General features: G+C 35.8%; 1 protein-coding gene across 1 annotated transcript in view; it reads right to left on the minus strand.

The window, feature by feature from the left end:
- The window catches only part of unc5ca (unc-5 netrin receptor Ca), a 139,140-nt gene that overhangs the window by 39,564 nt on the left and 72,174 nt on the right, over positions 1-27,402 (minus strand). The window contains exons 4-5 of the mRNA XM_026240521.1: positions 23,652-23,755; positions 1,761-1,941 (exon numbers count right to left, since the gene is read on the minus strand). Of these exons, the coding sequence (XP_026096306.1) occupies positions 1,761-1,941; positions 23,652-23,755 (285 nt within the window). The remainder of the gene's footprint in view (positions 1-1,760; positions 1,942-23,651; positions 23,756-27,402) is intronic.

Genomic DNA, 27,402 nt, shown 5'->3' on the forward strand with positions numbered 1-27,402 from the left:
GTTATTAATATTCTGAATTCTTCTGAACCAATTTGTACCCTATTTTTATGTAAAATGACACTTAGTGAAAGAAACCGAGAGAAAAAATATGTATATATCCAATAAGCAACATAGATTATGTAAATCAGAGGTAAACAACAATTAATCAAATTAATAAACAGTCATATTTCAGTGTGCAAATATGGCAAGCACTGTAACAAAATAAGTCAAATGAAAATTTTCCAAATGTCACGCTGCATTTCTATTTAAAGTTCCAGTAAAGCTTAAAAAATGAAACACAAAACACACAAAGCACACCTAAGTCTAAAATGATCTACAAAACAACTTTTGAAAAGTTTTTTGTACAAACTGTTTTTGTTAAATTAATTGCTTAAAGGTGTTGAAAAGAAGAAGAAAAAGAAGTTGCAAGTGCTGTAATGATGCATTCACACCCTGTCGAAATTACAGTAATTATGAGATTCCAGCTATTAAAAAAAGGTTCATTCATGTCTTCGTCAAACTTATAATTACAAGCTAGAAACTTTTTAATGAATTTTATGAAAGCTCTTCTCCCACTTGACCCTGGGAAAAACCTTCCCAGAAACTGCAGCTTACAAGCCGCTAGTTACACCAGTGTTTATTGTTTCTTTTTAAATGGGCATGAAAAGAAATCTCACTGTATCTACTTTCCAAATGCATATTATTGATCTTATTGTGAACAATAAATTACAAAAATGTCATAACTAGATCTTTCAGTGAAATCGACAGATTCTCTCTATGACGGATGAAGGAATCCTCCAATCATTCAGTCTGCTTTAAGCTCCGCCCCTGCTAGTTCACGTTCATTGCATAGAATTTTGAATGCCACGCCCACATCTCAACATCCAATCAATACATAGAACAAAGGCCCCGCCCACCTTTTTTCCTCTCTTTTGATAATCCGCTATACACTCGGATGTACATCACAAAAGAAGAAAAGATCTGTCGCTACTTCAGTTTCATTGTGAATTTAAACCCAAAAATATTTTTACCAGTTCAAAAATGAACAGGAGAAGTTTAACCAACCAAAACTACTAATTTAAAAAACTGATTAACTATTGACTTGAATGTATCATTGAATTTATCACTGAATAAGCACAAATCAAAACTGTCAAAATTCAAGTCAAACAAACGTTCAAAACCACATTCATAATAATATTAAAATGCAAATGTCACAAAAATAACAACATAAAAATGTTATGTATATATATATATATATATTTATTTGTGTTAATATATATATCTTAATTTGACAAATGTTATAATAAAATATTGATTTAATATTGCATGTATTTATTGGAATTATATTACTATAAATTAATATTATTGTATTATATTATATAATCATTATATTATATAATATAATTAATATTATATGTTTATTCATTTTAATATTAACTTTCATTTGAATGTTAATAGGTGAAAAAGCTGCAACAAAGGCCTGCACACTATGAAGCTGAAAAAAGCAAATGAGAAAAAAACTAACAAAACAAAAGGTATTTTTATCTCCTAATTGTTTTGATCTCACAATTTCTTTTTTATTGTCTTTTTCACTTTCACCGTCTTCGACTTTCTTCGTAACTTCCCGTCTATTTGAATTATTATGACTATACTTTCTGGAATTTTTTTAGATATGGTTTGTGATTTCATTGTTTTTAGTTTCTGCTAATATTTTATCATTAATTGTACATTTTATATTAATTAATTATTAGATTAAACAACACAAGTACTGCCCAACTCACCATAGACGATCACTGTAGCCGTGGTGCTTCGTCTCTTAGCAACAATGTTCTTAGCGACGCAGGTGTAGTTAGCGGTGTCAGAAAGCCGCGCTTGTTTGATGATCAGGTTATGATCGATGGTGATGTAGAAATTCCGATCGTCTGCAGGATCAATAATCTCTTCGTTCTTCAGCCATTCCACCTACACAGAGACCGAGAGACGAGGAGACATTAGTGAAATCCATATGGCTGCACCTGATGGCCTGTTATATCAGGACGTCCTCCTGCAATATCCGCTTATGAGTCTGAAATTATCAAACGATTTAATTCGCTTCAAAGCTAACTCCTCAGGGCAACACTGACTCAGAGCTTGAGCAATTTTGTAAAACGATAGCACACATTTTACAAAAAAGAACATTGTGGAGACACTAAAAGGAAATTGCATGCAGGCAAAAGACTTGTGAGGATATTTTTAGACGCCGTGTTTAATCACAAAAGTGGCCTGCTAATATCTCCAGAAAACATTGAGGGAGAAACAGGAAGTGGCTGGTGGTTTAGCTTGAAGAGCATCTCAAGGACGCCAAACTCAAAGGAATCTGAACAACAGACAGTTCAATACATAACTGACTCTTCACTAAGACTCGAACAATCAACTGTTGCTGACTGTTATTTTCTTACAAATTTTTTAATGCAAGTCTTAAACAGAATTTTACAGAAACTATGAGATATACTACAATACATAAATAAAATAAAACTGTGAGAAAAGAAAAAAAATATTTGCTTTCACCCAGAGTAAGTTTTTAATCAAATTAGTCACAAAATAACTCTAATAAGGGCATACATATTGGACAAAATAGTAGTGCATACATATTGGACAATGCTATTACTAATTATCAGAATGAAATACTGAATGAAACATATACATGCATATGTTTATACATCATGTACCTGTATATGTGTGTGTGTGTGTGCGCGTTTATACACATACACTACAACCATTCAAAATAGTTAAAATAAATACTTTTATTAATTAAAAAGATCAATTCCACAAAAATCCAAAGTAGCAGAACTTTTTTCAGTATTGCTAATAATCAGAACTGTTTCCTTAGCAGCAAATCATCATATTTGAATGATTTCTGATGGATCATGTGACACTGAAAACTGGAGTAATGATGCAGAAAATTCAGCTTTATCACAGGAATAAATTACATTTGAATAAATATTCAAATAAAAATAAGCTATTTTAAATTATAATAATATTACACAATATTATTATTTTTATGGTGTTTTTTCCTTCAAATAAATGCAGTCTCGGTGAGCAGAAGAGACACTATACTTTCTCCTGACTATTCTTTCCACTGAGTTAACTGCAGTGCATCTTATAGATGCATTGGTCCATCAAAACTGGTCCGAATATGCTGCCTAAAAGTGTGGAACAGCCAAGTCAATGATGCCTTAAAATGCTGCCTAGTTAGGCAGCTCACTAGTTTTTACAACAGAGATTCACTTTACATATTTCTCCAAATGCAGAAACAGTTGAAAAGTCATTAGCCCTGCCACTCAACAGGATAGTAGCCTTCGCATTACAAGCTGTTCACATATACATCTGATGCATTAACACTACAGCATGCCAATCAGCCGAGCGAGACGCAGTTGTGTGTGTTTGCGTGTGTAAATGTGTCACAGCGGTGTACCTGGAGGCTGCTGAGAGCTCGTCTGGAGGGAATAGAGTAAAAAAAAAAAAATCACCCTCTCATTGGCTCAGCGGGAGGGAAACTCACCCAATCAGTTGCTCACACTCCAGCTGTGACATTAGCACTTGTGCGTGCATGCACACTTCCATTTTACCTCATTACATCTAGCAAAGGTAACCCAACTGCCAGCTGTCAAACTATACCCTCAGATTACCGTATTTGGTGCTACTGTAACCTCCACACATGAGCACATCTTTCTACAATAGCATTAGAAGAAAATTAGTACATTCAGGGTCCCACAGGTTCACACACATACACACACATGCGCGCGCGTGTGAGCTCTTGTATGTGAGAGTTGTTCTCAGTATACTCATATTGTCATCCCGCTGTGCTTTTAAGAAAGCATCTTGTTGTATACAACACCTGTTTCAAATATTCATTTACATCTCCGATTCAAACTCGGAAAACAGCATACACAGTTCTGGGGATGTAAAATATGGGCGCACACGTACAGCAGTGAAAAAAAAAATGAAAAGAGGAGAAAAGTTGATAAATATAAATATAACATACATATATAGATACTGTAGATAGTATATATAGATACTCAGATTCTCTACTTTTTATAGATCACTAAACAAATGTACTTTAAGTAAATTAGTTATGCTGATTATCATTACTATTGTTAACTATAGATGCAAACTAAAAACTTTTTCTAAATTAATTCATAATGAAATAATAAAAATATAACTTTGCAATTCAAAACAAAACTGAACTATTTTATTGGCTGAAACAGAAAGGTCTCGGTTACGTATGGTAACCCTCGTTCCCTGAAGGAGGGAATGGAGATGTCACATTGGTGACCGAAAAATTGGGTTATCGCTTTGATAGACCAATCTACTTCGAGAGTAAACTAAACGAGCCAATGCCAATTATTGCATCCATCTGCCGCTGATCACAACGCGAGTCTAATAAGGCAGCAGGTGCAATGCATACCAGGTTTTCACTGAGGAGACGCACCGGAGACCCGGCAGGTCAGCGATGGTACAGCAACTGTGGCGACGGAATCTGTTGTCTCCGTTCCCTAGGCTGGGGCTCGGAACAAGTAGTTCCCCTCACCATTGTCAAAGCACTACCACACTAAGTGAGAATGGATAACTCTGGGAACATGTACTCATTCCACTGGGAACAAGAATGCTGCGGAAGTCCCATCCTTCCCGAAGGAGTTTTCGGAAGCAAATACACATATAGCATCCATTTAGGTGTATAACGAGAAATTGGAGGTGAACTGTAACCCTATTGTGAAGGCAGAAGTCTGCCGGGGAAACACAGACTCTAAAGGCTATAGCGTGGACTATACACATACAAGTACTGCTTAGGACTTAATATGGAACCCGACCTTACGGTTCTCACGGATTCATCGTGAAGGCCTGGTGCTGGACGTTCTGCCGCATCCAGCTGCCAAGGGTGATGGAGGATCTCAATAGGGTCTACAATACGGACACTGTGAAGCAGTTTTAGCAAGCCAACACTAACCAGGGCCTCTCAGTACCACTACCCATTTAAGGTGATAACACAGGAGGATACAGGCTCTACACGAAGGCTATAGAATCTAGTGAATGTGTTAGGGGTCGCCCAGCCTGCAGCTCTAACATCTGTAAGCGTGGCACCACAAGCCAATGCCCAGGAGGATGCAACACTTCTAGCTGAGTGAGCTTGCAACCTGAATGGGCAGTGGGCCATCCTACAATCCAGTGGGCCATCTTCTGCTTAGAGACCGCATTCCCCTTCTGCCAGCCTCCATAACAGACAAAGAGCTGATCTGAGGTTCTGAAGCTTTGTGTCTGGTCTATGTAGCATCTTAATGTTCGGATGGGACAGAGCAAAGCCAGGGGCAACGCTTGCAGCTTCACCACTTGGTCTTTGAAAGGTGTAGTGGGAACCTTTGGCACGTAGCTGGGCCGGGGACTTTAGCTCAACTGAATGCAAAGGCTCCTCAAATGGGCCCTGCTGTAGTGATTTAAGCACTAGAGTCAGGTCCCAAAAGGGTATAGAGGGGGGCCGGGAAGAATTTAACCTCCTGGCCCCTCTTAGGAACCCGTGTGTCCAACCCACTTGATTCTGGAATGACCAACCCTGAAGCACCGTCTTGCCACAAGAAGCTTCCAAGAGTGTGTGTCCAGTTCATGACTGGACAAGGACAAGGGCTAGCTAGGGCCTAGGTTTGAGGCAATTTAGATTTCTGCATTTGGAAACGAATGTTGTGAATCAGGGTTTGCTTAATTAAATTACAAAATTCTTAAGTTGTATTGTGTTGTCTAATTCATTATTTATTTTTTACATTTTACGGATTCCCCCAATCTCCTGCATGCCAAAACACTGTATACGAAACCATATTATTATCAGTACAATTATTATTGTTATTTAAAAAATGGTTTCATTACTATTTAAACACCTTTTAATTAATACAAAGGAACGATAAAAAGCGATCAGTTTCTTAATTCATGGACATAATCTTTGGCATGTGATGGGCTCTATATTAATTTATTATTAATAAATGTGTTAAAAAATGCCAGATATGTGTTCGAACTAGGCCTTTAACACGCAACAATAAACCACATTTTCAATAATTTTATTTTTTATGGCATAATAAACACCTCCTCAAACGTAATCTAAACTTTCCAAGTTAATATCCTAGTTTCTGTAGGATTTGTAGGCGTTTGTCATGTTGCAGTTTAATCCTATTAATCTTAATTTCTCACTACTTATTTTGTTCAAGTTTTTTTTTTTTTTTTAAATGGTGTGAGTCAGAGTAAATTGTGACACGAATATCATGAACGTGCAGCTTTGTACAGAGGACCAACGGCCAAGGTCAGGATTTTTCATTCAAAAACTTTCATTAGCCTGTAGATTGAAATGAAAGCCCCTTAATACAACATATGGGAATTTATATTTTAATGGTTTTCATCATGACTGTTTAATAGCCATAACATGCACTAAGAGCCTTTGTGTAAATGTAATTATTTTTCTTTTTTTTTTCTTTTTTGATACGTTAGGCTTAAGCCTACGAATACCCCACATTATGAAATGAACCCTCACTGTAAATTTTCAATAATTTTTAAGGATGTTATATTATAATGTTATTGTTGTTTTATTTAATATAGAAATATGTTTAATGGTTTTCATGTTAGTTTTAGTTCAGGATAATAACCCTGCTGTAAAAACATAAATTGTGTCTAAATAACCTCTGCTTCAACATGAATTACTTTACCAAACTGAATTAAGGATGTGTTGTAGCAGATAATGAAAGAAAAGAAGCCTGTATAAGAACTACTTCAATACTGCTGGAAAAGCATCTAAAAGCATAAATCCTTTATTTGTGTAATTTCATAGAAATATCTGTTAAGCAGCATCATTATTATGAAGAAGCCTCAGAATTAAGGCTGAAAATCTCTCTATATATATCCCTAAACACAAAACATAAACTTTGTTGTGAAACCCATTTCATTTGTGTTCCAGACATCAATGATTCCCCAAATCATGTGTGCTGTTGCATTAGTGATCAGACGTCTGACAGATGAGAAAACAGACTAAAAATGACTTGAATTGAAGGAAAGACCTGACTCTGAATCATATATAGAGACCAGACCACTCATATTTTCTTCAGAAGACATTATAAGAATTTAGTTTTGATGACTCATAAAATGTGAAAATAACTAAACCCACTGAGTGAAAAAAATGAGTCCAAACTTTGGATAAGTAGTGTACGCTCACCAGTGTGTAAACCGCATGTTTGTAGTGCACTCTCTTTGAGCGTGACTGACATTTGGTCCTTATCTCTCGCAGCCGTGTCTCTGTGAAGCTCACATTCAGCCCAATCACGGCTGTTTCTGGACGGCCTGATTTCTCTCTGCAGGGACTCGTCTGCTGATCAGGATGAAAGAGGCAGAGAGACGCTCTTCACGCACCTGCTCATTTTCTCCTGTTGGTGTTTACCGCCAGAACAGAGTTCCTGTGCCAGCCGGGCAAACGCAGAATCAACAACCAAACACACACAAACACACAAACCAATCAGGAAGTTTTGTGAAATATTTAAATATCTCTCAGGTAATTGCTTTTTCTTTGTGCCAGAATAGATATGTGTATTTATGCGTGTGTAGGTGATGGATATTTGATTTTTAAAAATGAACACTCTCCCCATTAAGAAGAAGTTATTATTTAGGACAGAACATATCGATTTGAAGGCTGGGAAACTATTGAATGCAAAAATGCGTGTTTCTGAAGCTTTAAACAACATTAATGGCGTTATTTGATGTAGGGATGCACTAATACTGGTATCATGCGAAATACTGTGGTCCTGTATTTGTACTCATTAAAATGCTCTGATATGGAGTGAAAACAGTATCAAATCCTACTACAAATGCATGACAGAGATCCACAATGCACGCAATCCACAATGCACGCAAGAGATCTATAGGCTTGCACAATCCACAAATGCACATGAGAGATCCACAGGCGTGCACACAATCCACAAATGCATGCAATAGATTCATAGGATTGCACACAATCCACAATGCACATGAGAGATCCTCAGGCGTGCACACAATCCACAATGCACGCAAGAGATCTATAGGCTTGCACAATCCACAAATGCACATGAGAGATCCACAGGCTTGCACACAATCCACAAATGCACATTAGAGATCCACTCTTGCATACAAAATCCACAAATGCACGCGAGAGATCAATACGCATGCACAACATAGACAAAAGTGCGAGAATGATCCACAGGAGTGCACACAATCCACAAATGCATGCGAGAGATCCACACGTGCACACATGGCAATACAGGCAAAGGCAAGTGCATTTATTGTTTCTTTGCTCACAGCATGATCCACAGATACTGTATCTGTACCCGTTATTTCATGCACAACAAATCGCAAGTCCTTTGCATTAGTGTTCTGCCTTAAGAATGTCTACAAATGAGCGCTTTTGTATTTGCGGATTCTTTTGAGAATGTCATTCCACAGCCTTAACTCACAAATGTGCACAAGCTTATCTGTATACTTTACCTATGTACATTTTTTTGCAACATTATTGCAACCAATATGTATTATCCTTTGTGTTTGTGAAATGCAGTGAGTTGTATGCTGTAAGTATAAATTTTCCGTAGTCCCGTGGTCTACGTTCATTGTGGACATAAGTTTGCATACCACTTGCAGAATGTGCAAAATGTTAATAACTGAAACAAAATAAGAGGGATCATGAAAATTCCAGGCTATTTTTTATTTAGTACTGTCCTGAACAAGCTATTTCACAGAACAGATATTTACATATACTCCACAAGACAAAATAAAAACTGAATTTACAAAAATGACCCCGTTCAAAAGTTTACAAAACCTCGAATCTTAATACTACTGTATGTGTCATTTCCTGTATGATTCACAACTTATTATTTTGCGATAGTGGTTCATGAGTCCCTTGATAAAAGTACAGTTGAATATATACTTAGAGTTAAACATGGTGCACAGAGAGACATATTGATTTCATAAGATGCAATAAATTATTATTTCTGTCAGATTCCAATTACTCTCCTGTGTGTGACGGCCAATTCAAATCAAATTCACTCTCATTAACTGAAAGGGAGATGTTTCTTCAATTCTGAATTTAGTCACCTGGAATGAAGGTATTTGAACACTATCAGTGAAATCTGAGGTTGTTTTATTCTCCAGTATAAACACATACACTGCCAGCAATACCACAGAAAACTCATTTAAATATTTGCTGAAGATCTTCTCCACAGAACTCCAGGTGTGTGAGGCCCAAAACCCAATAAAACCTCTAATTCTGAAGCGTCCTAAACGCACACCTCTTTAGAAATGAAAGCTGTGTCCTTTCATGAGCTCTGAAGATTGCACACAGTCTCGTTTGTGGATTCAAGAAAGCGTCGTCAAGCCCTCGCAATCAAGGAATCCGCCATAGGGGAAATGTAGTGGGTGGCTGTGATATATATATATATATAGGTTTCAGTAAAGGTACATGAAGCTGAGCTATATGAAGAACTCACCAACACCGCTAAAGTGCTCTACATCTGCACTAAGAGGGCTATCGTGAATTATGCAGCGTATTCAGCGATCGCACTGTACTAATGTAATCTCACACACCTGAACCGATTCATTCAGCAATGCTGTGGAAGTCTTCTTCCAGAGGACTAAAGAAACTGATTGGAAGTTCGGGTGTAATGAAAGGAACAGTCCACCTCACCTATAGCTTCCACCTAGGTTGTGTAAAATGCACGATATTTAATTTGCCCTGCTCTCAGTATAGAAGTGCTAGTATCGCAGATGAAATATTAAGCACAACTCATAAGGATGGAAAATGCAAGCTTTCGTCTGCATCTAAGCTTACTATCAGTCCGAGTGACAGAACTAGCCAATCACTGAGCACAGCAGTGGCAGCATGGGTGTAGTGAAAAAAAGCATATATACTTATTTATATCATACATTTAAAATAGATATTTATATTAACATCAAGCCAAAAATAAAAAAGGCAATAAATAAATGAAAAAATATTCCAATGAAGAATTTTAAGCAAAAACGAAATAAATTAAAAATGCATATTTACATATATGCACATTATTTAGGGTTGTTTTAAAAGTCTCTCATATACACCAAGACTATATTTATTTTATCAAAAATACAGTATACTGAACAGAAATATTATTATAATTTTAAATAACTGTTTTCGATTTAAATATATTTTAAAATGTAATTTTACTACCAAGGCTATAAAGCCATTTTGCTCACCGAGTGGGGATGGACGATTAATCAAAACTGTAATTCAGAACCCTCTAACTGATGTCATTTCCCATGTCAGTTATTTCAGTTTTTTTAAATCCTTTTAATACTTTCCTCTTAAAAACATACTATGACATATTGTCGGCATATAGTGTGACCGGACAAGATCACTGAGATAGTGCCCGCTCTTTCTCTAAATGTTCAAGTGTTCAATTTACAGGAGATGCAAGTTATTAGATTTATTTAAAATAATTAAATAATTAAAAGCAAGAGATATACTGTTAGCTATTTTCTACTTTTCAGATGGAAATAATCATTTATTTTGTTTGCAAAAAAAATGAAAGATAAAAAATGCACTTTCATTAGAAAAAATAAAATAAAATAAATGTTGAGTATATTTACCATACAAACCTTTAATGAATTATGAGGGCAAAAATAAAATAAGGTAAAGTGTTCAATTAATCAAGGTTTTGATTTTAGGTCATACTGCCCAGCCCTATCACAAAGATTATTATTATTTGATCAAAAACACAGTAAACTGAACAGAAATAATATGAAATTTAAAAAAAATTTAATGACTGTTTTCTATAGTAATATATTGTAAAATGTCATTTATTTCCATGATGCAAAGCTGAATTTTCAGCATCATTACTCCAGTCTTCAGTGTCAAATGTTTCTTCAGATCATTTGAATATGCTGATTTGCTGCTCAAGAAACATTTCTTATAGTTAGCAATGTTGGAAACAGTTAATATTTTGTGGAAATTGTGATAAAAAATTTTTTTCAGGACTCTTTGATGAAAGGAAAGTTCAAATATTTGAAATCATGATGTATGATGAATAAAAAAATAAAAAAATATTACTGACCCCCAACTTTTGAATTGTTGTGTATATTATCTGCAGACTTTATATTTCCAATTTGACATCTGAGTTCACAGCAAACCTGTCTGTCTCTCCATAGAATAAACACAGGTAGATCAGTGTCCGTCCTGCAGATGTCAACATTCAGACTGTATTCTGACATCTAATAAGACTCCAGCAGTGGAGGATATGAAGAACAAGCCAACGCCGTTATTACAGACACCTGGAATTTACTCTCACCTTGAGCTCAAACAAACACACACACACACAGCTTGTGTTTCACAGAAGAAAGTAAGTTGGGAATGAAAGAGGGTGAATAAATGAAGACAGATTTTAAATTTTGGTGAAAATGTGACTTTTATTTGTGCACTATGCCTTGTTTGATCTGCTATCTCTTCATATGAATCATATCGAATCATCTGAAATAATGTGTTTCTAACAATCACGCCATGCAGTCCACATTGAGCTGATTTCTTTAGTATCTACAGAAAGAAAGATAGTAAAAGTAGCATCAGTTTATGTCTCTTTCATCTTTTTGTGATCAGACGCTGCGGCTGACAGCCTCCTCCAGAAGTGTCGTCTGCGGGCCGAGGTGTGTGTGTGTGTGTGACACAGATATTTGAGGAATGCTGTGAAGAGATTTTTCTATTTTCACAGAGAACAGACAGAGAGATCCGCCCTGGGATTCACTCAGCTGGATGAACTCTTTTCATGAACTTCTTAGAGCAACAAAACATTCATTCAGACATCACTGGGAAACGAATCATGCTAAAAATGACATGCAGAAATATAGTTATAGCAGTTTTCCACATTAGCCTGGAATATTAATATTATGGAATAATGGAATATTAACAAATAAATTAGTACATATGATTAATGATTAAATTGATTATTTATTGGTTTAATTATATATGAATGTTGGTCAAACACTTCAAGCTATATTTTGCAACACAGTCAACTATATAGAAATGTAATGAAATATTATTACAATTTAAAATAACGGTTTTCTAATATAATATTATTTGGAATGTAATTTATTCCTGTGATGCGCAGTTGGATTTTCAGCATCATTCCTCCAGTCTTCAGCCTCACATGATCTTCAGAAATCAGTCTAATATACTGTTCTCACTATCATCAGTGTTGAAAACAGCTCAACCAGCTACAAGTTCAACTTTACATTTTAACCAAACGTTATTTTCTATCCCCTAACCCTAAACTCACCCCTTACAGAAAATGTTTTTGCATTGTTACACTTTCAGATAAACATCATCGACTATTTTCAAGCATTTATTTCCCCTTCTGGGGACCGCAAACCATTACCCACAATGCCAAAAATTTCAGCTTTTACTATCCCATGTAGCAGAAACACACACACACACATACACTGTAAGTATGTCTTATTGACTGCTTGGCATTAGCAGTCTCATTAACATAATTGGCACATTTGCTGTTGTTAATTAAGTCAGTGAAACTAACAGTGGACAAGCAACACACACACACACACTGTATCTGTATCCCACAATGCAATGTGCTTGACTTGACCTACTGTTTCTAGTGTGAAGGATGAACCAATATTTTCCTATATTATACTCATTATTTGATTTAAAGTTTTTATTTCTGACATGAAAATAGCCTTGTAAAGCTACTTTGCCAGCCTCAGTTTTATTCAGAGGCTCAAACTGAGCAAAATTATGTAATTTGGTTCATATGCTGATATTTATATGACCAAAAACTTACATAAAATGCATATAAATATTAGTTTTCATTCTATATCTCCCAATAATGTCTTAGTTATATGATATTTACATACTTAGTTTTATGATCAAAGTTCTGTAGTTATAATGCAAAGCAACACAGTGATGATTGAGAGATGAACAAACAAACGTTCCTCAAAAGTCTGATCATATCTGATACAAACATTTTAGCATGATTTTTATAAAAATGATGTATGGATCATCAAGTAAACCTAAGTTGCTTCAGTCTAATTAGTTTTCATCCCGAAATATTACAACTAGCAATCTAAAAGTTATTTTTCTGTTTACTTTAAGCTGGACATTTGTACAACTACACGAAAAGGCCTTTTATTCCCTAAAAAAGTATAAACTGTCAATCAGACGACAGAAGGTATGTAGTAGTAACTAATTCAGCAAAAATGTATCAAACTTATATAGAAAAGGTTTATTAAATAGCATTAAATGCAATGTCATGTGACAACAATGTAGCACGTGACAGATTATAACATTTACAGTTACATTTTAAAAACAGTAGAGATTTTTTTCAATGTATAACTGTGCAGTATGCTAGTCTTCCATTGAGAACACAGTCCTCAAATCTCTTTTTGTCATAAAGCTGCTTATATTCTGATCCTGACACTCTGATGTCTGATCAGCTTCCTGTTCCTGCTCAGGTCGGAGGTGCGTGTGAGATCTGAGCGTGTGTATCCGAAGAGCAAATGGCTGTGTGAATATTTCAGCAGATAAAGTCGTTCTGTCTGTTTCTTTTGTGCAGCCTTCAAAGTTCTGCTGCCGACTTCAATAAAGACACAAGAGAGGAAAAATTCCTCTGCGCAGTTGGGCGGATGGGAAATTTATCTTTCTTATGCACACACACACACACACACACACACACACACACACACAGATTGAGAGAGGGTTGGGGACTGGTGAACAGACAGAACTGGGCCATCGGAGCATGTCACTGAGGGCCAAAGCTATATATATATATATATATATATATATATATATATATATATATATATATCTTTCACATACACACACACACACTGGACACTTGTCTCGTATGATAAGTGCATGAAATCATCTAATAATTACTGGTGTTTGTTTCTATCTATCTATCTATCTATCTATCTATCTATCTATCTGTATATGACACTGAGAACATTAAAGGCTGCTTCATTTGAAGTTTCTGTTTCATTTGATGACATCAAATCACAAATAAGTTTTCATCTCCATCCCCTTTTTTTATCCATTCAGTAGTGGAAGAGGTCTTATTTGTAGCTATAATTATTTCTCTTTAGAAAGTCTACATGGAATATTTGAAACAAAGATGGTGTATAATTATGAAAGAGCAACTTTTGAGCAATAAGAGAGGAGAGGAGAGCCAGATGAGAGGAGAACAGAGGAGAAATGAGATGAGAGCTGTATTGAGCTGTGTGAGGAGAGAGACGGTCATTAATCACAACACAGATGCACCGAGAACCTCCAGAGATCACAAACTCCACAGAGACACACACACACACACACACACACACATGCAGCCCTGTGTGTAACCTTTGATATCATCAATATTATTTGTTATATTAATTGTCTGCAGGCAGTCACTTTAAGAAAGCATCTGTTAAAACAATAATGAACATGAAGAAAAAGGCCACTAGCATCTATTTATTGTTTTGCAGAAGGAATCCCTTAAAGGCCTCAAATTATTTTCCCTTGATCTCTTGAAATGAAAGAATTCACCGTGTATGAACATACTGTAACTTTCAGAACTCAAAACTCCACAAAAGAATACCTTCTCATGAATCTGTTACAATAAAATGGATTTGTAAGACTGTATCACACCCTATGATTCATTTTAGATTTAAAGAGGCAGTTTACACTCTTAAAAGTACAATAGCGCTGAATTGTGAGAATCAGAGAAAGAGTGTACAAGTTCATAAGAAATGTTAATAGCACCTGGCAAAAAAATCATAAAAAGTGTGATAAAAATAATTTAATATATAGATATTTAATAAGGAAGTATTTACATATTTTGTATTTAATATGTAATAGAATTATTAATATATATATATATATATATATATATATATATATATATATATATATATATATATATATATATATTATTTTTAAGTCTTATTTCAACACATTAATATATTGAAATTAATTATAAAAATGATAAAAAGTTACAAATTACAAAATTAGACATTTGAATTAATAATTCATGCTCTCTCTCTGACAGGCTCTCATGTATGTATTATTAGCAATAAGCATTTCAAATAACACTTTTCTAAGCAGTTATATAGTAATCGAGATATTATAAGTATACTGTGTAATTAATTAATTTGTTTTGATTCATTAATTGACAGCACTATTTTATTTTATATCTTTTAATATTAAGAAAGAAATGTCCTCAAGTAGCCTGATCTTATGGTCTGGTTGTGTTTATGAATGGATAGGGGGATAAAAAGAAAAAAAAAAGAGTGAAAAACCAGCAGGCCAGGAGAATAAAAAGTGTGTTGAGATAAATGACAGCTGCAGACAGCAGGGCCAGATTTGCGGTTACGGGTCATCATGGAGATCAGGTGTGTTTAACGTGTGCAATTCGTCCCTTGAGTCCTGCATAATGAACACACACTTCCCCGCGAACACCACATGTTAAAGTACTACAGCGCTCACACACACACACACACACACTGAAACACTTCCTCCTGACTTCTGCGCTCGCTTGAAAGCTTAAACACACCTCACACACACTCAGCTTCACCTCGCCAACTTTCCATTTAAAATAAAGTGTCTTTAATGCTTTTTTGAAGCACTTGTTTCAGCAAAGAATGCTGTTCTTGCCAAGAAACATTTCACCCCTATCAAAATAGATTTTAAGTGCTATCAAATGGTAAATGGTAAATGGAATGCATTTATAAAGCGCTTTTAACAGACCCCATGGCCATCCAAAGCGCTTTACAAGTTGCCTCACATTCACCCATTCACACACACATTCATACACCGACGGCGACAATCAAAGCAATCGAAGGAATGTTCCAGTAGATGTTATATAAAATGATCAAATGTGTGTTATTTGATGCCTAAAGCTGTCTTAACTATTGGCTTATTGTTTAGATGATAGCAGTGCGATTTAAGTTTGAACTGATAACAAAATCCTTAAAACAATATAAATATCAATATATGTTTTCAGAGATTGTTTTGTTGCAAGTGCATTTTTATTTATTTATTTATTTATTATTATTTTATTTAAACAAGTTATTTTTTTTTACATGCTAGTATACTAGTATTCAGCAAGTTAAACCTGGGCACTTTTTTTTTTATGGAAATCTGTTATTAAACAGGCACATTTTTCTGCACAATACATAAAAAGATATGTGTCAATCTAAGTTTGGATGGGGGAAAATCACAAATAATTATTTATGTTAATTATAAATTCTATATAAAGATTCAAGATATAGTTATATGGAGAGCATATGACCAGCAGTGAAATGTAAGTCAGGTCCGCTTCATGGACAGTGCAATTACTAAATAATACAAACACAAGAAAATTATACAAAATAATAAGACATAGAAAAAGTAAGAAACAAAATGAAAAAAATAAAAAGCATATAAAATAAAATGTGCAGGACAGTATACTGTAGACTTAATAAATATTAAGATGAGCAGGAATGTACAAGAGGAGAATACGCAAACAGGTTGTACAGGGAATTTACATAGCAGCAATAGAGATAAAGATATTCATATCTGTAAGTATGTGTCCATTTAATAATAGCATTTGAATATGGCTTTTGAATATAAGCCATATTCAAATGCTATTATTAAATGGACACATACTTACAGATATGAATTTATGGCTTTGACCTGGCGTGTGCATACATGTCAAAATGTGTGTGTCAGCATGTGTACTGCATTAACTCACCTCGGACACAATAACTCTCTCCATCTCCAGATGCATTTCTGAAATTTACACACGCGCTGACACATTACCAACATACAGAACATCAACACATTTAATTAATGGCACACCATAAAAGTCTGTTACTGTAAACAATCTCCATCTTCCTTAGTATAAAACACAGTAAAGTGCTTTTGCTCGGAGCTAATGAAGAAGATATTAATTGCTGTAACTGTGCGTCTCAGGAGCATCACACACGCTGCTGGAAGCTGTTTTGCAGCTTTCTGTTGAACGTGTGTTTGGAGCAGCCCTGAGAAGAAGCTAAAACAAGCAGTGTTTCTAACTTAACTACATTTGTCAGTAGCGTGACAGCAGCTTAGCCGTTTCCAAATAGTGCCACTTTTCTACTAACAAGCTATTTTTCCCAACAAGTAGCAGTGTAAAGCACGCAGCTCAATTATATTCTCCCACCACACGCCCAAAGTCCTAACCACCATCAACACTGGAAAAGCAATTACTAACCCAAAACCTGACCCTAAAACACTATTATTTTAACCCTAACACAGTATTCCTTTGGAAAGGGGAGAGTGGGGCTAGTTGTCACATGGAGAAATCGTCACAAGTCAACTGTCCAATTACACAAATGTGAGTTTTCTCTATAGCAGTGCTTTTGTGTGCTACTTTAAAACACCAAGATTAAGCAATTTTGTTGTTTTATCTAAACAATGTATATGGATTATAAATAATATAAATTATAATTAATAATTTTGCCCTCCAAACTAAGGTCATCCAAAGTGTTTTATATTGTAATTTCATGCAGTTTATGTTGGCCAGAACAATGGTCCAATGTTTCTGTATGCTAAAGTTCTATTCTATTCTATTCTATTCTATTCTATTCTATTTGTGATGATAGTGAATTAATCAAATGGACTGAAATAATTGCATGATATACTGACTTATTAAACTTACATTAGTAATGAAATTACGGTACATACAGTATCAGTATTTACATTTTCTAAATTTGGATTAATGTTTAAATTTTTCATCTTTATTTAAATTTATTAATTGCAGGTTTCCCATTGCAAAAAAGAAAATAAAGAAAAAAAATGTACATATAGTGTGACAACATGCGTGCCATAAATAAAGCTTATGTTTAATGAACTGTATCTTTTTGTCCTAGGCAATAACAGTAAAAATGTTCAATAGTTTATTTCGCAGCCCAGACTTTAATAAGAAAACTGAAATTGACTTTCAAATATAGACTTACCCTAAAAAATATTCAATGGAGTAAAAAATAAATAAAAAGAGGTAACAACTAGTTCTGGTGTTATGTTTATGAACTTTCTGTTCCCTTATTTGGTCACCTTCCTCCTTGTTTTGGTTAACTGATTATTCCCCACCTGTCTCCAGTTCCCTCATTACCTTCTGTGTGCTTAAATACCCTGTCTGTTTAGTTCTTCTTCGTCCGTGATTGTATGTGCATGTTAAACCAGAGATAGTATTGTGAATGCATTTGTAACTGAATGTGCATCTATGTATATTGAAGTTAATTTTTGTGCTGTATATAGTCTGTAACCTCCTTCGTTTTCTAGTAAACTCCTCATTTTGATCACCATCCTCCTCAAGCTCTTTAGTCTTTCGTTTAGCACTACCTCACTTGTAACATCTGGTCTCTTCAACTAAGAAAATGCGGTCACACTTTATTTTAGGGTCCAATTCTCACTATTAACTAATCATTAACTATGACTTTTGCCTCAATTAACTCCTTATTTGCTGCTTATTAATAGTTTATCAGGTAGTTGTTAAATTTAGGGTATTGGGTAGGATTATGGATGTCATGCATTATATGTACTTTATAAGCACTAATAAATAGCCAATATGTTAATAATAGACATGCTAATAAGCAACTAGTTATTAGTGTGAATCGGACCCTATACTAAAGTGTTACCGAAAATGCATAAAACATTTTAGATTAAAAAAAAAAAAGACAGTGAAACAATTAAATTCTAAATTCTTAATTCTAAATAATCATATAATACACACTATCGTTCAAAAGTTTGGGGTCAGTAAGATTAATTCTTTATGGAAATTAAAACTTTTATTTAGTAAGGACATATTAAATTGATCAAAACCGATAGTAAAGACACATGTAATGTTAAATATTTATATTTCTAATAAATGTTGCTTCTTTCTATTAAAAATAAATGCTGCTTTAAAATGCTTTGCTGCTTCTTTTTTTTTAATCAAAGAATCCTGACAAAAAACACATCAGCATATTAGAGAGATTTCTGAAGGATCGTGTGAGACTGAAGACTGGAATAATGATGCTGAAAATACAGCTGCGCATCACAGAAATAACTTACATTTTACAATATACTCAAATAAAAAACAGTTAACTTAAAGAGTAATAATATTTCACAATAATACTGATTTTACTGTATTTTGACCAAATAAATGCAGCCTTGGCTTTCATTTAAAAAATCTTTGAATTTTTTTTTTCACTTAGTGACTAAGTGTCTATCATTTTTTGGGGGGTAATTACAGGGACAGAAAATGGCAGTGTTCCTGAGCATGAACCATATATTTATGAAAAGTGCAGCTTGACTGTTTAAATTACTTAAACTACTTTAAATTATGAGTATCTGGGAACTTAGAAAACCACAGTTACAGAGCAGCTTCAACAACATTAGTATGAAATACAGTTTCTCCATATTGTGTGTGTGTGTGTGTGTGTGTGTCTCTAGAGTTCTTCAAGCGTATCTGCATCTGTGTTTCCCACCACGTCCTGATGGTTTCTGCAGATTTTACGGATGTTATGAATAGCACACCATTCGTCCTACAAATACAGCTCCCTCAGTATATAAACTCCTGCCACTGTATCACGCTGCACACGTCTGTGTGTGTCTGTGTGTGTGTCAGAGGGCAAGAATATAATTGTGGCTGTATAAAGTAGTGGTCTTTGGTCTCTAACTATGGCACGCCGGTGTGTCCAGCTTAACCTGTATGTATATTCTATGCCATCGCCATGGAAACAGTGTGATTTTAACGAGGGCTCTGTGATTGGCTGGGTCTCGTCTTTCTGCACTGTTATTTCAGACTGTTCTGACTCCCTAATGGCCGTGCCTCACGCTGTGGGTGTTCAGAAAATATGCCTGGTGAACACAGAGGTCACTCGCTCGCATTGTTCAGAAAAAGCAAATCATATTTACACGAAAATGTATTCCCTGACCGGGTCATGGTGTTCCCAGTGCCCTCCGGGAACACACAGGGACGGAACGGAGGTTTTTCAGTCTAGACGGAGTCAGCGAGCAGAACAGAGAGATACTGCAGCACTCGGTGGAATTCACATGGCTCTTCTTCACATCTCATCTTACTCAGCCCTGGATGAGTGTGTGTGTGTGTGTGTGTGTGTGTGTGTGTGTGAAGTGTCCTCTGGGAGCCACAGCTGTCTTTTAAGGGTCTTCTGGGAACCCTCGACCTTTGGGGCAAAGCCAGGAGCAGAAACGACTCTGACGGCTCTGGACACACTTACTGTATGATGACAGACAAACTCCACATGTGTATACACTACACACAACTACAGCATTCAGCAGCACACACACCATCCACATTGTGCAGAAACAGACCAGTCATCAGAACTCTGAAGTAACACTGATACCAATGAAAAAATAAAAACTCTTTTTTAACACTTCATCTGGCACTGGATACTGATTTTCCTGCATTATCTCGTTCAATTCGTCCTTTTCTGTTCTGGTTTTAATTATTAAAATAACAAAAATTAATAAGTACAAAATTAATCATTTAATAATTTTATTTAATAATTTTAAATATTTAGATTTTCCTGTACTATCTTTTTCAACTCATCCTTTTCACTTAAAAACATTCCATAAATTAATTACAAATGTGTATATATATATATATATATATATATATATAAGAAAGTGACGTGACATTCAGCCATGTATGGTGACCCATACTCAGAATTTGTGCTCTGCATTTAAACCCACCGAAGTGCACACACACAGAGCAGTGAACACACACACACACACTGTGAGCACACATCCGGAGCAGTGGGCAGCCATTTATGCTGCGGCGCCCGGGGAGCAGTTGGGGGTTCGATGCCTTGCTCAAGGGCACCTAAGTCGTGGTATTGAAGGTGGAGATATATGTCTATATATATATAGACACACACACAAAAACACGATTCCAAAAAAGTTGGGACACTGTAAAAATTGTGAGTAAAAAAGGGATGGAATAATTTACAAATCTCATAAACTTAATTAAAATATTTATAATATTTATAAATAGAAAAATATTTTATTCACAATAGAATATAGATAGCATATCAAATGTTGAAAGTGAGACATTTTGAAATGTCATGCCAGATATTGGCTCATTTTTGATTTCACGAGAGCTACACATTCCAAAAAAGTTGGGACAGGCAGCAATAAGAGGCCGGAAAAGTTATATGTACATATAAAGAACAGTTGGAGGAACAATTTGCAACTTATTAGGTCAATTGGCAACATGATTGGGTATGAAAAGATCCTCTCAGAGTGGCAGTGTCTCTCAGAAGTCAAGATGGGCAGAGGATCACAATATCAGAAAGGAGTTTCTCAGAGAAAAAGAGTTTGAAGTTATCATCATCTACAGTGCATAATATCATCCAAATATTCAGAGAATCTGGACCAATCTCGGTGCGTAAAGGTCAAGGCTGGAAAACCATACTGGGCGCCCGTGATCTTCGGGCCCTTAGACGGCACACAATCACATACAGGAATGCTGCTGTAATGGAAATTACAACATGGACTCAGGAATACTTCCAGAAAACATTGTCTGTGAACACAATCCATTCGCCGTTGCCAGCTAAAACTCTATAGGTCAAAAAAGAAGCCATATCTAAACATGATTCAAAAGTGCAGGTGTTTTCTCTGGGCCAAGGCTCATTTAAAATGGACTGTAGCACAGTGGAAAACTGTTCTGTGGCCAGACGAATCAAATATTTGAAGTTCTTTTTGGAAAACTGGGACGCCATGTCATCCGGACTAAAGAGGACAAGCAAAACACAAGTTGTTATCAGCGCTCAGTTCAGAAGCCTGTATCTCTGATGGTATGGGATGCATAAGTGTGTGTGGAATGGGCAGCTTTCACATCTGGAAAGGCACCATCAATGCTGAAAGGTATATCTAAGTTCTAGAACATCATATGCTCCCATCCAGATGTCGTCTCTTTCAGGGAAGACCTTGTATTTTCCAACATGACAATGCCAGACCACATCCTGCATCAATTACAACATCATGGCTGTGTAGAAGAAGGATCCGGGTACTGAAATAGCCAGACTACAGTCCAGATCTTTCACCCAGAGAAAACATTTGGCGCATCATAAAGAGGAAGATGAGACAAAGAAGACCTAAGACAGTTGAGCAACTAGAAGCCTGTATTAGACAAGAATGGGACAATATTCCTATTCCTAAACTTGATCAACTTGTCTCCTCAGTCCCCAGATGTTTGCAGACTGTTATAAAAAGAAGAGGGGATGCCACACAGTGGTAAACATGGCCTTGTCCCAACTTTTTTGAGATGTGTTGATGCTGTGAAATTTAAAATCAACTTATTTTTCCCTTTTAAACATTTGATATGTCATCTATGTTTCATTCTGAATAAAATATTAAAAATTTGAAACTTCCACATCATATCATTCAGTTTTTATTCACAATTTGTACAGTGTCCCAACTTTTTTGGAATCGGATTGGTATATATATATATATATATATATATATATATATATATATATATATATATATATATATATATATATACACACACAGTGCTTTAAGTGGGCCGGTACGCACCGGTACTCAGTACCGCCACTTCCAAATATAGCTCTTGAGCGTACCGGCACCTCTCCGTGCGCACAGAAAGTGCTTTTAGCGTACCGATACGCTCATTTGGACATCTGTTTCAATAGAGGTTTTAATCTTTTGTCTGCGCTGCTGCTTTTCAGTGCACCCTTCACAATGCAAGCTTCCTAATTCGTCGCACCCACAGCAGAGACTACATTATCCATGCATCCTTGAGGTTTACAAGTGAAAAGCGCATGCGTCGCTTTTATTGCTGTCAGCAACAACTCAACCTGGCGGGAGAGGGTGTGTGAAACGCACACACTCGGTTCAGTAATAATTCAGATACAGTGAACAACACTTAATATGCTCTCCTGGCTTCAGACTCTGAGTACTAAAATAACACGATCAGAATCAGATGACTCGCTGGATGACACTCCTCCAAGTCTGAATGATATCGCTGCAGGTCAGACGCAAGCTAATGAAGTAATGCAGTAGCTCTTTCAGGTAGGGTGAGCAGACGTCCCAAAAAATTCAGGACAGAATTAGAATGAGCCATTTTAATCTAGATTAATCTAGTTTAATATAGATTAATTTCAAGATCCCAGTGAGATTAATCTAGATTAAAAAAGTTAATCTATGCCCACCACTAGTATTTATATATACATAATAAATATACAAAGTACACACACATATATTATGTACACAAAATATTTTATTTTGGGTGTGATTAATCGCGATTAATTGCTGCCCAGCACTCATTTTTAAACAAATCAAACCACTTTTATTATTTATTTTCATACAAAATCTGTTGCTCCATCAATGTTAAATAAAAACATATATATTTTTTCTAGTAGAAGAGAGATGCACATTTTTCTTAAAGTATGCTTTCAGCCCTGTTGTACCCTACTTATGAATATAAGCAGTCAGTTTAACATGGTAATTAGTGCATTTAATTATAAAAAAAAAGTTTGACAGCTGGCGACATAGGATAGAGCTTGACATTTATCCCTATAGGCAAAGCTGATCAGTGCGGTATTGACACACGCGAGCGTGTGTGTGTATGTGTGCGTGAGAGAGAGAGTACCTCAGCAGGCGGTATGCCCTCAGGTGGGCGGCACTGCAGCAGCACTTCCTGTTTGAGTGACACCTCCTTCCCCAAGGGTTCCTGCTCAAAAGTCTTCCTCAAGACTGTGGAGAATGCAGACAAAGAGGTGGCTCATTTACTTACACTTCATTAGTTACCTAGAAATAGCACAGAATATTTCATGTGGTCATTTTCCAGGTTTAAATGGGGGGAAAAATCAGATGTTCTCTCAGACTTTTGCACTCCGCATAATAATAAGTAGTGCAGAACTTCTTATGGCACTGGATTTCATCTCATTGTGATGTTTTGTGTGCGGTTGACAGTGTGTGTGATTGGTTTCTTCACACAGGTGAAGAGTACAGCTCACAGGACATGTGAATGACGCCCATATCTCAAATATTTGCAGGTCAAAGCAAACATCTGTTCTATTCGTTCACTTTATTATCTCATAATGTTCATGTGGGGGTGTAAATATCTATTTCTCCCTGTTGGTTTGTCTCTCTCTGTATGTGTGTGAGTGAGTGGGTGTCTAACACTTGAGGTCTAATGGACAGAAGGCCAAACTCATCTCGTCTTCAGCACATGCTTCTCACACCTCATGTGTGAACCTGTGAATTGTAAATGCAGAGATGTGTGTGAATACCAATCCTCTTTCTCTCTGCTGCTTTGTGAGGATTTGATGATGAAGAATAGACTTCATATCTGTTCACTACTGACTGGCGACACATACATCGATCATTTATGACGTATGTTGTATTTGATTTCATATTATAACAAATAATCATTTTATATTTTCCATAAAGAATACAATTTTACAGGAAAAAATATAATAGATATGCATATAAATAATATTTCATAATATGACAAAAAAAAAATGTAGTGACACATAGTGATAATGTAAGCATTAACTAGACTTTACTTCTTATAGCTGATGTGCCTGTAGTTGAATTGATGATTCCCCTGAGCGGTTTCACTCCTCAACACATTGTAAAAAATATTGAGATCAACACACATATATTTTTTATCTATTTCACCCTGAACCTTCAATTGTCTGCGCTGTGATTTCTCCAGTCATTTGGACATAAAACACACACACACGCATAAGGAAAACGTCTTCAGCCTGTCAAGCTTTTTACTGCTCTGCTCATTCACACACATACACACACACACACACACACACACACACACACACACACACACACATTGTGCAAGTCTGTTTTCCTTCACATTACTGATGGAGGTAATAGGCAAATAAATCACGTCTCAGAGGAGGTGTGTGTCTGTGTGTGTGTGTGTGTGTGTGTGAGTGTGTAATGCATTCAACAGTTTTAGTGCTCTACATTGCTACAGCAACAAATCTTAAACAGCATTAATATCCCAAACAGAGCTGAAGCCACACACACACACACACAAACACCTGTATACCAGCACTCCTATTTCATTCATAATTATAATGTCTGGACTTCAGCAACGAACTGACCACAGTCCCTCAACTCATCAGATATAATGTCAAGTGCTATTTAAAGTCATTAAACTTATCCAATATAAAGAGCTGTCTGACTAGGGGGCAGACGTGGGCTGATGACGTAATCGTTTCAGAAAATATACGGATTAGCCGTCCAGAAGAAAACGCAAAGACGGCGTTTTCAAATGTATCCACTCTGGGACCCGGTTTCAAAAAATAGCGGTTTCACCTGATGAAAACGCCGGATCCGTGTGGACGAAATGCCTATCCGATAAAAAATGTGTGCGTATTCACAGAAACGCGTCTCCGTGTGGACGGGGCCTGATTTGCTGAAATCAAAACAGGGACGGTACTATTCAGCGCCAGCCAATGAAATTGCCATTTGCGCATTAGCTCCGCCCACTACCGGAGAAACCGATATGTCTTCTGCTTGTTCAAAAATGAATATGAATAATTCTAAATGAACTCCATTATTTTGACAGGAGAAGACAACAAAGAATAGTTTACATATAGCGTGTTGATTCAGCGTGGTAAGACTCTCGCTCTCTCTCTCTCTCTTTGCATGTGTGAGAAACAGCTTTATCAGTAAAGCGACGGTGAGTCGTGCGCCTTCACAAAGAGTTTACAGAGCATCAAATACAGGTGCGCTGTGTGTCCATTGAGATGAACTGAAAAGTTCAGATCGCTTGATGGAGAGAGAACTCTGAAGCTCAGATGCTGAAATTAATGCAAGCGTCATGCGCTTCAGTCTATGCAGTAAACAAACCTGCACGTCTCTGCCATTAATTAATTCACACAGAGACGCGCAGAACATGGATTCATATTTCAAACAACTTTTGCGGCTTAACATTTACAGATACTGGTCCATATGGAGATTTGATTAATTTATGCTAACTTTGACAAATTCCATGACTGTCCATATTAAAATGTAAGTTTCATTTTCATGACTGGATTTTGAGATTCCGTCCTCGTTTTCTGCTTCGCGGAAATCATAGCGCTGAACCGGGTTTGAATGGGACCTCGGTAATACCGATACTTAAAGAAACCTGGTACCGTCACATTTAAATTTTTTTAAGTACCGACTTGGTACCGAAGTACCGGGTCTTTAGACAACACTAAATATAACATATCAGTATATACCAATAAAATAAAATAAAAACTGTTAAAGTCATATTCAGGTCCTAAACTAATACTATATCAAATATAACATTGTTCACATCACTACACTAATCATATATAACACTTATCACTATATACAGACCTAAAAGTAATGTAATATAATATAATTTAGTCACTAATCAAATAAAAAAAATTATATACTGTCACATGACTGTCACGCTGTCAGTCTCTGTTTTCCTGGGTGTTCCCTAGTGAGCTCACTTCTCCTTAGGCACTTCACCATAGGCACTTTAATTCCTCTAGTCTGGTTCTGTCTTCACAGTAATTGCACTCCAATTAAATCGCACAGGTGCTGACAATCCTTTGTCATTAGTCTCCCTATGTATAGCTGTCTTTCTCTGTCATCTGTATGGAGTCCTTACCCTATGTGCTTATGTTCTCGTCTCCCGAGACTTCCCTTACCTTCTCGTTCCTCCGAGTTTCCTATCCGTTTCATCCGGTTCCCTTTTTGATTTGTTTTGTTTGTCTCTCAAGACAGTTTATTTTGTATTTAACCTTTTTGTGCAATAAACCATACCTGCAATTGGATCCTACCCTCTCCTTGTGTTTTTCCCAAAACCCAACCGTCACAATGACTAATCATGCATAAAATATTAAGTCACTAAACTAATCAAATATAAGACATAATAAATATAAATTTTCTAAAAAGATCACATCAGACATAAAACATTTTACATGTTATAAAATATTTATAAAATAAAATAAATATCAATATAATATAAAATGTATAAAATAAATTTTATATCATTATTTAAAGATAACAAAAAAAATTATACTATACAAAAAATTATATAAATGAATAATATATAAAATATAAGATATTTGGTCACTAATCAAATGTAACTACTAAAAATAATCTTACAGAAACTGCAAGCTGTACAGTTTCAATAGAAATTGACTTTTCTAATAATTCTTAAATATAAAATGAATAACATTCTTTCTAATACTGCAAAAATGTCATAAATATTCCCACACAGACCTGTGCTCAGAGCCACCTGTAGCATCTATCACAATCCAAACAAACCTTCAAAAAGTGTTATCCATATGAACCCATCACCTCCAAACACACACACAAACGCAGCACAACGCTTACCTGTCAGAAACGTG

This window comes from Carassius auratus, linkage group LG30F (assembly GCF_003368295.1).
Source record: "Carassius auratus strain Wakin linkage group LG30F, ASM336829v1, whole genome shotgun sequence".
Lineage (NCBI taxonomy): Eukaryota > Metazoa > Chordata > Actinopteri > Cypriniformes > Cyprinidae > Carassius > Carassius auratus.